This window comes from Sciurus carolinensis, chromosome 2 (genome assembly GCF_902686445.1).
Source record: "Sciurus carolinensis chromosome 2, mSciCar1.2, whole genome shotgun sequence".
In the NCBI taxonomy this organism is placed as follows: Eukaryota; Metazoa; Chordata; class Mammalia; order Rodentia; family Sciuridae; genus Sciurus; species Sciurus carolinensis.
In genome coordinates this window covers 163,046,060-163,059,182 of record NC_062214.1, presented here as the reverse complement: position 1 = coordinate 163,059,182, position 13,123 = coordinate 163,046,060, and the positions used below count along the sequence as shown (strand labels likewise).

At 38.3% G+C, this 13,123-nt stretch overlaps 1 protein-coding gene and 2 non-coding genes across 6 annotated transcripts in view; 1 reads left to right on the top strand and 2 right to left on the bottom strand.

The window, feature by feature from the left end:
* Positions 1-2,161: 2,161 nt before the first annotated feature.
* Positions 2,162-2,265, bottom strand: LOC124978357 (U6 spliceosomal RNA). The gene has a single exon (XR_007107392.1). It is a non-coding gene; the product is annotated as a U6 spliceosomal RNA (small nuclear RNA).
* Positions 2,266-8,755: 6,490 nt separating this feature from the next.
* The window catches only part of Wdr89 (WD repeat domain 89), a 32,202-nt gene continuing 27,834 nt past the window's right edge, over positions 8,756-13,123 (top strand). For 2 of the 4 annotated variants that reach the window (XM_047540356.1, XM_047540357.1), the window contains exon 1: positions 8,920-9,348. In XM_047540356.1, coding sequence (XP_047396312.1) covers positions 9,272-9,348 — 77 coding nt within the window. In that variant the 5' untranslated portion in view covers positions 8,920-9,271. Of the gene's footprint in view, positions 8,840-8,919; positions 9,349-13,123 lie in introns of those variants that run through there. The other 2 variants (XM_047540358.1, XM_047540359.1) reach the window with 2 other exon arrangements.
* Positions 12,692-12,766, bottom strand: Trnat-ugu (transfer RNA threonine (anticodon UGU)). Its single transcript has one exon. It is a non-coding gene; the product is annotated as a tRNA-Thr (tRNA).

The following is a 13,123-nucleotide window of genomic DNA, read 5'->3' as shown; positions in this document are numbered from 1 at the left end:
AACTGCCTACCTTCTATCCAGAGCATTCTAGAGTTTGGGAGCAAACAGTATAATTTATCCCACTTGGTATATATTTATGAATTTATTTTTATTTTTATTTTGTTCTTTTCTGTTTGGTGCTGGAATTGAATACGGGACCTCAAATATGCTAAGCAAGCACTCTGGCATAGAACTACACCCCAGTCCCGTGATTTTGCTTTTTGAAAGAAGTGCTTTCCTTTTTGTTCTTTTTTTTTTTTCACTGCTCATTTTGTTCTAAGTGGTAGTCAAATAAGTTTTTGCAATGTATTTTTTTTTAATGTGGAAGATTTCTGGAAGAAGTTATTACATGCTACAAGTTTAGGTAAGAAATGCTTATCAAAAGTAATAAATATTGTAGCACAAACCAACAATTATCATGCATCAATTTTTAATATTTAAACCTAAGGGTGGGAAATGTTAATTAATTAAATGAATATATTCATGTTGAGACTGTAATCTACTTATTGTTCCTTTTATCTTCTACCAAACCCAGGAATAAGATTCACTTCATGAGCCTGACAGCAATCATCTATAATCATTTGTAATCATCTGATTACAAATTTATTCAAGCTGCTGGCTCTCATGGTGACTGCTTTATCTCCTTCATCAAAACTTTTTTTTTTAGTACTGGGGAATTCAACCCAGGGGTGCTTTACCACTGAGCAATTTCCCCAGTCCTTTTTATTTTTAAAATTTTTTTTTAGTTTTTTAACATTTCTTACCTGAAGGTGGACATAATACCATCATTTATTTATTTTTATTTGGTGCTGAGGATCAAACCCACAGCTTCACATATGCTAGGCAAGTGTTCTACCACTGAGCCACAACCACAGCCCTTATTTTTTTATCTTGAGACAGGGTCTCCATAAATTGCTTAGGGCCTCGATAAGTCACTGAGGCTGCCCTTGAATTACAACCATTTAGATGTTAGAATTAAAGGTATGTGCCAAAACACATTTTTTAAGCTTTTTTTTTTTTTTTTTTTCTTTTCAGTACTGGGGATTGAACCCAGGGGATCTAGGCATGCTAGGCAAGCTCTCTTCCACTGAGATACATCTCCAGCCTTTTAATTCTATTTTAAGATAGAGTCTTCCTGAGTTTATCAGGCTGGCCTTGATTATTATTATTATTTTTAAGTACTGAGGACTGAATCCAGGAGTACTTTACCACTGAGCTACTTCTCTAGCCCTTTTAATTTTTTATTTTGAGACAGGATCTCACTAGATTGCTGAGGTTGACCTCAACTTGCAATCCTCCTGCTTTAGCTTCCATGGCTGAAATTACAGGCATGTGCCACTGCACCCAGCAAGCTGGCCTTGACTTCGCATCCTCCTGCTTTCTCCTCCCAAGGCAGCTGGGATTATAGGTTTGCACCACCATGCTCACCTTAAATGTATTTTTTTAAAATGAAAGAAAACATGTCATTATTTCGATATGATACTACTGTTATTGCTCATATTATTAAGATCCCTGCAATCAAGCCTGGGTGCTGTGGTCCACGACTATAATTCCAGCTACTGAGGGGGTCTAGGCAGAAGGATCACAAATTCAAGGCCATCCTTGGCAATTTAGTGAGACCCTGTTTCAAAAAGAAAGAAATAAAAAGGGTTGAGGATGTAGCTTAGTGGTAGAGCATCCCCAGCTTCAATTCCATCAAAACACACACATACACACACACAATCCTGGCTAACATGATTAGATCTATCTTTAAAATGCTGGGTATGTTTTAGGATATTGTATTAATCTGGCATAGAATTTAATTTAATATAATGCTTAGAAAATTAAATCCAACCTCCTAATAAATTCTTTTCCAGGATAAGAAATTAGAGTCACATAAGATGTAAATCCAAAGAGAGATAGACAATGAGTAGAGATACCATTGGTATTTGAGTCTGTGGTTCAATGGTTCCAGAAATCCTACAAAAGAAAATGGAAGGCTTTCATATTTCTTTTATAGCTCAGATAAATAGTTTTGTATTATATGTCATACATCAGTTAGAAATCATGTAAAAAAAAAGAAGGAAAAATCCTAGGGATATTAGATTAGTATAGTAGTCTTATTTCACATAAATGTAACTCAATTTCACACCAATTCTTTTTTTTTAATTGAAACTATCAGATTTTATTTAGCATGCCAACAAAAAATATGGAATGCTTCATGAATTTGCATGTCATCCTTGTGTAGGGACCATGCTAATCTCTGTATCATTTTAATTTTAGTATATGTGCTACCAAAGTAAGCATCAATTCTCCTTTAAATATTGTGTACTACTCAACTTTTCTCTGCCTATAACTGATCTTTTTCACTTATTCTTCCTTAATTCTATTTCCCAGTTGTTGTACATTCCTAGCGCTATCATTTAACCTGTTTTTCTTTTTATCCCCAAGGATCACTTTCAACAATTAAAAAGCCCAGAAATATATCCTTGTTTTTGTCATCCTTCCTACAATCTCATAAAGCAGTGTAGGTGGAGCAAAGTTTGGAAACTGAATTCATAGTTCCTGAATGCTACAGGATAAGTATATTATTTACATTGTTATTTAGTCTTATAAAATTCCTGAATGGGAGATACTGTCACCTGACCAGTAATTTGATGTTTGGGGAGAGATAAGGTAATTTTACTCAGCACACCCAGCTTTGAGTAAGAGTCCTTATTTAAAAAATCTGCCTAGTGTGAAGTTTGTTTTTGTTTGTTTGTTTGTTTTTTGTTTTTTGCCTGTGCTGGGGATTGAACCCAGGGCCTCATGCATTCTACCACCCGAACAGTAATATTTACAAGTGAAATAATATTTGGGATTTGGTTATAAATAATCTGATAGGAAATGTGGGAATGGGGGTGAAGGTATAGATAAAGTTGGCTCTAAGTTAAAGTTGGGTGATAGGGTCTATAATCAAGGTTCAAAGGCGAGGGGTGTAGCTCAGAGCATGCAGGAGGCCTAGCACGCACGAGGCCCTGGGTTATATCCACAGCGCCAAAAAAAAAAAAGTATAACAAAGGTTAACGACACTGTTTTTTTTCTACTTTTGGGGAAACTTTGCACACTAAAAAATTTGTAAAAATAAATAATCTGAAAAATAGAATTAGAGTTGGCGGTGGTGGGGCATGTTTGTAATCCCAGCAACTCAGGAGGCTGAGCTAGTTGGATCGCAAGGTCAAAGCCAGCCTCAGCAACTTAGCAGGACTCGAAGCAACTTAGCAAGCCCCTGTCTCAGGAGGCTGGGGATGTGGCTCAGTGGTTAAGTGCCTCTGGGTTAAATTCCCAGTATTAAAAAAAAAAAGGGAAGTGTAAATGTGTAGTTATATTCCTCTAGCAACTGAATAACTTTGGTTTTGTGTTTTGGTACTGGGGATTGAAGCTGGGGTGGGGACGGGGTGGTTCTATCACTGAGGTACATCACCAGGCCTTTGGTTTTTAAATTTAGAGACAGTCTTGCTGAATAGCTGAGGTTGACCTTGAACTTGCAGTCCTCCTGTCTCAGCCTCCTGAGTTGCTGCAATTGTAGGTATGTACCACTGTGCCAGGCAGCACTCCAATAACTCTTTCAGCTTTCATTTATATATGTTAGAGTCAATCTGGCATAATCTTTTGATCAACTTCACACAAAAGGGTAAATATGCATTTTCACATCTTATGTAACGGAGAAATGAAAATTTTTTTTTTCATATAATTACTAAGATCCCAAGCCATTCCTTTTGGTCCTACCATATTTCTCTGTTTAAAATAAAGTCTGGTCCTAATCCTTAATTAAACAAAAGACCCAGACTCTGGGTTTTTTCTTTTTTTTCCTCCTGACTCCATACATTTGTAGCTATTTTGATCTTTGTTCATTCTTTTAATTTCAAAGTGGCAAGAAAAGAATAATGAAACTTAAACTAGTCAATTCACCCACTTTTCAGTAGCTTCGTGAAAGTTTTCTGGAGGTAGGTGGTGTTTTTGATTAGCATAATTATCAGTTTCATTACCAGCCCTACCTCCTCCTCAACTTTCATCTGTACAAACTGAAAGAGGTTAATAAAGTCCATCTTTAAACTGAAGGAGTTTTAACACCACCACCTCTTATCTCGAAAAGAGCAGTCTGTCATAGTGACTGGTATAAAACCAGCCAGTACCTGTCACAAGATGTTTTCACCACCCCCAACCTCTGGTTTCAAGGACAGCGTTGTTGACATTTCTGAAAGCTCAAGAGTTGATGACTTGCCAGCAAGTACTCCTTCTGTAGCAGAGGCAGAAGTAGAGGCATGCCTAAATGTAGGCCTCTATGTATTGGGCAACCTTCAGAGAGCTCTGGGATTCAAGATTTGGACAAAGGAACATGGTGTTCAGGACTAGCCCTTCAGAAGCCAGAGTTTCAAGGATAGTCAGTGGAATAAGGCATGGAGGTAGAGAGCCAAGGCTAGGGCTGTTCCTTTCAGAGGTATTTTACCAGAAAGGGAAAACTGAGATGGTTTATATATATTATATGCTTATATTAACCTGCTCCCACAAATGTAACGCAAAATATCATTGTTCTCTGAAGTGAATTCCAAGTCTCAAGCCCTACTCTTCAATGATCTGAAGTTTTTCTATATATAGGACTGTAATAATCAGTTTTAAACTTGATAATCAGTTTCAATGTACCTAGCCTACAGTGCTCAGTTATTTAAACACTAATCTGTGTGTTGCTGGGAAGGTATTTTGTAGATGAGATCAATATTTCATAATCAGTGAATTTTAAGATTATCCTTGATAATCTGAGTGAGTTTGAATCAATCAGTTGAAAGGCCTTCAGAGCAAAACAGCAGAACAGGTATGCCCAAAGAAATTCTTCTTGGACTCTAGTGTCATGCCTGAGAATTCCAGCCTGCCTTTCTTGATGGGCTGCTCTTCTTTTCAGATTTGCCTAGCCAGTCCCTAAAATTGTATAAGTCAATTCCTTGGGGGAAAAAAATTCCTTACAGTATCTCTCCTATGGATTCCATTTCTCTGCCTGAGTTGGTATAGTGATTAAGGGTAAGAACTTGAAAGTAGTATTAAGTACAATTTGGGCTTCATGGCACATTTTCTTTTTTATATAGTATATTTTAATAGTAGCAAATACAAATATTTTGTTCACATATGTGTGTATATGGGAATATATAATTCATTATTTACCATTTTAATGGTAGTTTCTTAAATTATAACTTACCCCTTCATAATGTAATTTAAAACTATTTTTTAAAACTTTAGTTAGCTCTTCAGTGATAAAGTTAAATTTATGAATAGCCTCTTTCCTTCTTTTTTGGGGGTAGGTGGAAGATTTACTGGGGATTAAACCCAGGGGCTTTACCACTGAGCTACATCCCCATCCCTTTTTATTTGAGACAAGGTCCCACTATAAGCTGAGACTGTCCTCTAATTTATGATCCTCCTGCCTGACCCTCCTAAATTACTGGGATTAGAAGTGTGAGCCACTGGTCTCCCTTTATTTATTTATTATTAAGTTTTTTAGTTTTTCAATGTGTTTTAATTAGTTACACATGACAGTAGAATGCATTTAGACATACTGTACACAAATGGAGCATAACTTCTTCCTCTGAATATGGTCACACTGGTAGTGTAATCATACATGTACTGATTTGATTTACTTTTTGATCACATTACTTCTCAATAAAAAAATTACCACTTACTCCAATACAATATATTTTTACATATACATCAAAAAGTTTACACTGTTATATCATGTACAAGATTTTTAAAACACAGGAATGAAAAGAAAAATAAGGTTAAAATACAAATAGGGGTACTAATTTCTCCCCCTGCATGTCAAGAGTCACCTCGAATTTACTTTGATGCACTCCTTAAACTATAGTTCAACAGATAGTGTACAAAGATGATTAAGAAGTTCATCCCTTTAAAAGCAGTAATGGTATCTGGGCATGGTGGTGCACACCTGTAATCCCAGTGTCTCCAGAGGCCGAGGCAGGAGGATCAAGAGTTCAAGACTAGCCTCAGCATGTAGCAAAGCGCTAAGCAATTTAGCAAGATCCTGTCTCAAAATAAATAAAAAGGGCTGGGGATGTGACTAGTGGGAAAGTGCCCCTACGTTCAATCTCCAGTACCAAAGAATGAATGAATAAATAAAATGAATACTTAGGGCCTGGGGGTGTAATTCAGTGTCAGAGTGTGTGCTTAGCATGTAGTAGGCCTCTGTTCAATCCCTAGCACCAAAAAAAAAAAAAAAAAAAAAATGAACAGTTATCAAACAAACCAGCAATTTTACCTTTAGTTATGCACCCGAGAGAAATAGAAACCCACACTAAACACGTATTAAATTTTAAAAATGAAATGAAATGGAACACTCTGGGATCCTCCAAAAGCCCTGCTCAGTGAGAACTTAGAAAAGTTTATACACAACAGCCAAAAATGCACACAATTTCTGCAGTTAGTTGATTTATCACTCAGCGAATCACTGCTAACCACAATAACAGCCTTGATGCCTTGAACCACAGAAGCCTTGATATAGTTTTTAATGGGTTTTATTCTTAGTCATGGAATATTCAATTTAGATCCCAAATGGATCAATGATTTAAAATAGGATGCAAAAACAAACAAAAGAATATAAAACAAGAGGCAAAAATAAAATATTATTAAAATGCTGGTTAATGAAAGCATTAAAACAATTTTGCATTTTTGACGGGTTATTCTTACTATAATGGCACTTTTCACTTAGTACACTGCACAGAATATTAAAGTAGAACTACAGTGGTTTTTACACCCAACTTGACTCTTCATTTATTGGTAATAGTTACATCTGTAATGTTTCATTTACAAACAACCTAGAACCTCTAATAATTTTGAAAAAGGGGGGGGCAAAGATTTTTTAATAATTTTATTTTTTAAACAAAGATGTAATTCCAACCATCAGTCATAAAAGCGGTTTTTGCTTACCTTAATCCTATAAAGTGTGTCATTTTTAAATCCAGAAAAATTGAATTTTTCTTTTTTTTTGTGGTACCTGGGATTGAACCCAGGGGCACTTAACCACTGAGCCACATCCCCAACCCTTTTTTATATTTTCTTAGAGACAAGGCCCTCACTGTTGCTGAGGTTGACTTTAAACTTGCCATCCTCCTGCCTTAGCCTCCCAAGTCCCTGGCAATACAGACATGTGCCACTGCACCCAGCTGAAAAATTGAATTCTTATATATCCCACATCACAGTTTTGTTTTTTTTTACATAAATGAACCACTTTGTATTACAGATGAAAGAGTAAAAAAATATAGTTTGTCAAAAGAAGTCTACTCAAGAAAAGTTTTTCTATTTATAAATTGATTTTAACTTCTGCAAGACACAAAAATGATGAAATTCCTAAATGGGCTGTGGAAGTAAAAAGAGTTCATAATTCAGTAAGGCAGGATAACTCTACCTTAATAAAGGTTAAAAATTAACTTCATAACACAATTTTTCATAACATACACGTGATCCTCCTGACATCCTTCAAAATTGACATTTTACTTACAGCACTATTTTCCTGTCAGGACAGCAGGCAAGTTCCACTTCATGGCCTATCAACATTTGATTTATACGTAAGCAGTTGCTACCTAAGTCATATTATACATAATTACTAAGTTTAGATTTTTGGTTTTGTTTTTGTTTTGGGGGATTACTGGGGACTGAACCCAGGGGCACTTTACCATTAAGCCACTCCCTAGCCCTTTTAAAATATTTTATTTAGACACAGGACCTCCCTACGTTGCAGATACTGGCTTTGAACTCCTGATCCTCCTGCCTCAGCCTCCCCAGCTGCTAGGTTTACAAGTGTGTACCATCACAGCAGGCTGTTCAAATATTTTCAAATGAACACCAATATGAAACTCAAAGGCCGTTTTGCTGTAATGGCAAAAATTTTACAATTTTAATGCACAGTAACTATGAACACCTATCAGAGTGCTAGGCACAGCTGTAAGTAAAAAGTTTGTTGAAAACACACTTATCTTTTACGAGCACACATTTTTCCATTTTCTTTGCCTTTGTCTTTATGGTGCTGATAAACCAAAGCACAACGCATCACGTCAAAACCACAATAAACGTCAGCAGGTATAAGAACAATACGGAAAAACTCAGTAGCAATAACCGCACTAATCCTTTTAGGACCTTAACATCAGGGACTACAAATCCCAGAGTACCCTGGGACTGAGGCGGAGCTATTTCCAAATTGACAAAGTTTTCGTCCAATGACAACCAGAGAGTCCCTAAACCACAGTCGCGCCTGTGAGGACTTGAATGGTTCCTCCGCGTTCAAACACGGAATTACTTAGGCGTTCTGCCCACGTGATTTTTCAGGGCCTGACTCTTCCAAATTATTTCTCACCCTCAGTATTATTCTCTTAGTCACCCGTGTTTGAACCAGTGGACGCCCTAGCGTCTAAACGCTGAAAAGAACCCACACATCCCAGTATCAACAGGAAGCTCCGGGGAGCAGGGGAAGAGGAGAAACCTGTTTATTCTTGCCCTTTACTAAACTTCCATCCCAACCAATGGGGTCGTTCAAACTTCCGTTAGCGTAGCGTGTGGGCGGTGCTGCGAGGCGCTGGATCTACGCAGGCGCATATGTCCTTCTCCCGTCCAATCGGGAGCTAGCAAGAGAGGACCGCTCTTGGAGAATTCCTGGCGCCTTCACGCCCCGCCTTTTTCCTTCCGGGATTTTGGCCCGCCTTCTCCTGCTGACCAATCCTCTGCATTTCCTTTGCTCTTTTATCCAATCGAAGAGGTGGAGGGCGGAGTTCCGGACGTCAGCTCTAAGCTACTGCTGAACTCGTGATTTTTCTGCAGCTCCAGTTTGGGGTTTGTAGCAGAGGTACTTTTTCCAGAAGTGGGCGGGCGACGGTCCTGGGATGGGCAGGTTTCTTTTGACAGGCGACTGTAGCCCCAGTAGAGTCTAAAAAGCCCGAGTCACTTAACTTCTAGGGTGGGAAACTCCGAGGGAAATGGCAGATGCCGGGAGGAGGGAGCACGTGTTGGGACTTCTCGCATGGGGTCGGGGCCCCTGGGTCAAACCTGCAGCGGTCCTGCTTTGCGGGTCTTTGTGCAGGTCAGGCTGGTGTTGCCGACGCCGACCGTAGCTCCTCTGCTCTGGGTCATTTTCTGGTAAAAGCTAAGTTTCCAAGGAAGAGTCACGAGGACCGGTTTTTCCTCACTCTCCCTCTCCTCCCACCTTCTACGTTTGGCATTTTTCCAAGTTAGAAAGCAGATTTTCACTAGGGAAGAGACTTCGTATAGTATATATAGTATGTGCTATGATAATAGCTACTGTGCTAAGCCCAGTATGTGTATTATAACACTGAATCCGCACAGCAGTCTGAAGAGGTAGGTGCTATTAATATGTTCATTTTCACAGAAAGAAACGGACTTAGACCCTAAATTACCTGTCCATGTGTTTAGCTTGTCTCCTATAACTTTATTGAGTGTGGCATTCAGTTTTCAGGAATGTAAAATTAAAAGATGATATTATTTGTAAAATATTACTAGTGTTTTCTACCGAGATTATTTGCAATCAGTACAACGTACTTGGAATTAAATTGATTATGGTAATGGTGGTAAACTGATCAAGTAGAAAGACATCAACGTGGAGGCAATTTGGGATCTATGGTTAAGTCGTCCTCAGCTTCTTCAACTGTAGAATTAAAATCAGTAGCACATTTGCCTATTTCATACAGTTGGTGAGGATCAGATGAGAAAGTTTCTATAAAACGTGTTACTCATATCAACTGCACCTGACTGAATCTGTGTTTCATATTCTTTTCTGACATCTTGACTGTCATTTGAACCCACTGCACAGACTAGAACAATGATAGCATGTAGCATAGTGTGAAATACCTCTTAAGGTTATGTAGACCATTTACCTCCTTGTCCAGGGTTCAGGACAGTTCCGGTGTGCAGAACTGAGAAGTGTCTGGTTTGTATTCTTTCTTTAGACTATTCTATGTCTAAGGGAAAAGTAAATCAGCTCACATAACTGCTTTTCTGAGTTCTTTTCTCTCACCTTGTGTTCATCAGTATTTAAGTTGTATTTTTGTTTTAACCTCAAATTCTGAGTACCCTTTCTGTAGCTTCTATGTATTATAAATAGATTTTAAATCACAGCTCTTTTGCTACCTGGGATTGAACCCAGGAGCACTTAAGCACTGAACTGCATCACCACCCCTTTTTTATTTTTTATTTTGAGACAGGGTCTTGCTAAGTTGCTTAGGGACTCACTGAACTGCTGAGGCTAGCATTGAACTTGCAATCCTCCTGCCAAGTCACTGGAATTACAGGCATGTGCCCCCACGCCCAACTATTTTGCTTTTTCACCAAAATGCTTTAAAAGAACTATATTTGCAGTGATTTCTATGTATTTTCATTTATTCAGCAAAAACAAAATTTCTCTATTTCTGAAATAGGAGCAATCCTCGTTAATTCAGTTTAACGTAGGTTGCATCATGTGCATGTCACTGCTGAAGTATCAAAAAGGTGTACTAATTTTGTATGGTGCTGTAACAAATTACCACAAACTTGCTGATGACACAGATGTATTATCTTTCAGTTTTGAAGGTCAGAAGCCTGACTGAAATAATTTTCACCAGGCTAAAGTTAAGGTGTTACAGGCTGGATTCTTTCCGATGACTCTGAAAGGAGGATCCATTTTCTGGTCTTTTTCAGCTTCTGTCTTTTTATGTTCCTTCACTTGTGGCTCCTTCCTCCAAAGCATATCACTCCAGTGTTTGTTTCCATCATCATATCACCTTCTCTTCTGTGGTCCAGTCTCCCTCTGCTTCCCTTTTATGAGGGCACTCATGTTTACACATAAGGCCCATCCAGATAATCAGGGATAATTGCTAGGCTGGGGCTGTAACTCAGTGGCAGAGCACTTGCCTAGCATGTGTGAGGCAGTGGGTTCAATACTTAGTATCACATAAAAGTAAACAAGCAAAGGCGTTCTGTCAATCTACAACTTAAAAAAAAAAGATGCTTAGTTTGTAAAGCCCTCCTCCTCCATTTTTTTTTCCCCCCATTTTTGTCATATAATGAAACATAGGTTCTAGGAATTAAGACCTGGGTATCTTGAGTATCATTATTCACTCTCCCACAAAGTATCTAAAGTTTTAGTAGGGGATATAGGAAGAAAAAAAAACACATTAAGCGACCGTTAAATTAGACTTTCAGGTTGCTGTGAAAAGAACTTTCAGAGTTAAAAGAGTTGGTGCTTCTCCAACTTTTCCACTGGATTATCTCCAGCTGAGGTAAATGAATATTCCTATGATATTTGCACTCAAAACCTGAATTCTTTTAGAAGAATAAACCTTAACCAAATTCTCATCTTCTACCTTAAAAATTCATGTGACATAGGCATTCGCTTTCATAATATGCTCATGATTGATGCTGTTTTTATTTATCACATCATAACATTGCAGTTTGAGGGAGAGACATTACTATTTATTCTGTGGTTTCTTTCCCAGTTTACTGTAGTCATAGGTTTGTGTCTTGTCAGTTTAAGTAGCATGATGTCAAGTGATGGGAATTCATGATAAGGAAACCATTCAGACCATCCAGTCAAGCCTCTGAGTCCTGTTGCATCTATCCCAGAATGCGTAGTAGACATTATGGAGAACTGGACTGATGGGATCCCCTGCTGTCTTCTGGCTCAGGATATACTGGTGATTCATCTAGTCAGCTACTTACAACTTGCCTTTAGCCCTTAGTTTCCAGCCCTTTCAACTTTTGTTTTCTTTAAAACTTCCCTTGTCATCTCAGTGTTTCTCTAGATAACCCTATTGGGCAAAGTCCCTTTTAAGTTGTTTCTGGACCTGTGATGCTGACAGAGCCACAGCAAAAGCCTCTTTTTTTTTTTTTTTTTTTCTCTTTTCTTTTGCTACTGGGGATTGAACATGGCCATGTGTGCTTAACCACTGTGCCACATCCCCAGCCCTTTTTATTTTTTATTTAGAGACAGGGTCTCCCTGAGTTGCTTAGGGTGGCTTTGAACAAGCCTCTAGGATTATAGACGTGCACCACCATGCCTGGCTTAAATCTCTCATCCTTTGCTCTAATAAAGTCTGAGTATACAGGCCCATAACAGTGTAGTACAGCCAGTTCTCCTTGTGCTATATGAGCAGATAGCCAACACAGCCTTCTCCGAATTTTTCAGCATGAATCGTATATCAGCAGTTTTCAGGAGGCCAGGTCAAAACCATGCTTATGCATGGTAGGAGACAAGGAAAAAATTCTACAATAGTCCCATAAACAGCTTCTTCCAAAGAGATCCTTTTTTACAACTTCTTTACTCTGGTATGAATATTCTTCAACATAGGTGTCAGTATGAAACTAGTTGTGTGGGCCACCTCCTTTGTAAGCCCAATGTAAGTGGTCTACCCCTCAACTTCAGAGTATGAGGATATAGTATACAATTATAGGCCACAAATTTTAATTTTTTTTTTTTTTTTTTTTTTTTGGTACTGGGGATTTAACCCAGGGGTCTTAACTACTGAGCAACATCCCTGGCCCTTTTGTATATTTTATTTAGAGACAGAATCTGGCTGAGTTGCTAGGGCCTTGCCAAGTTGCTGAGCTGCCTTTGAACTCACAATCCTCCTGCCTCTGCCACCCAAGTCGTTGGGATTACAGGTGTGTACCACATCACCCAGCGAAAATTTTAATTTTTTTTTTTTTTTGGGGGGGTGCTGGGGATCGAACCCAGGGCCTTGTGCTTACAAGGCAAGCACTCTACCAACTGAGCTATCTCCCCAGCCCCGAAAATTTTAATTTTTATGTACCTTGGTTTTTTGAAGAGTTTTCTTGATTATCTAATTATATAAATTTAAAATAATTCTCTGCAGTAATCTGAACCTAAACTATTTCACTTATTTGTTAAATGCTCACATTGGGTTCACTAGGCCTTTTTTTTTTTTTTTTATTTTAACCAGCCCTGTTTCTTTCTTTTAACCTTTATTTATTTTTATGTGGTGCTAAGGATCAAACCCAGGGCTTCACATGTGCTAGGCACGACTCTACCAGCTGAGCTATATCCCCAGCCCTAGCCCTGTTTCTTGATCTAGTAAATTGCCTTCAAGTGACTAAGATAAGCAGTCTGAAATCTAAAACT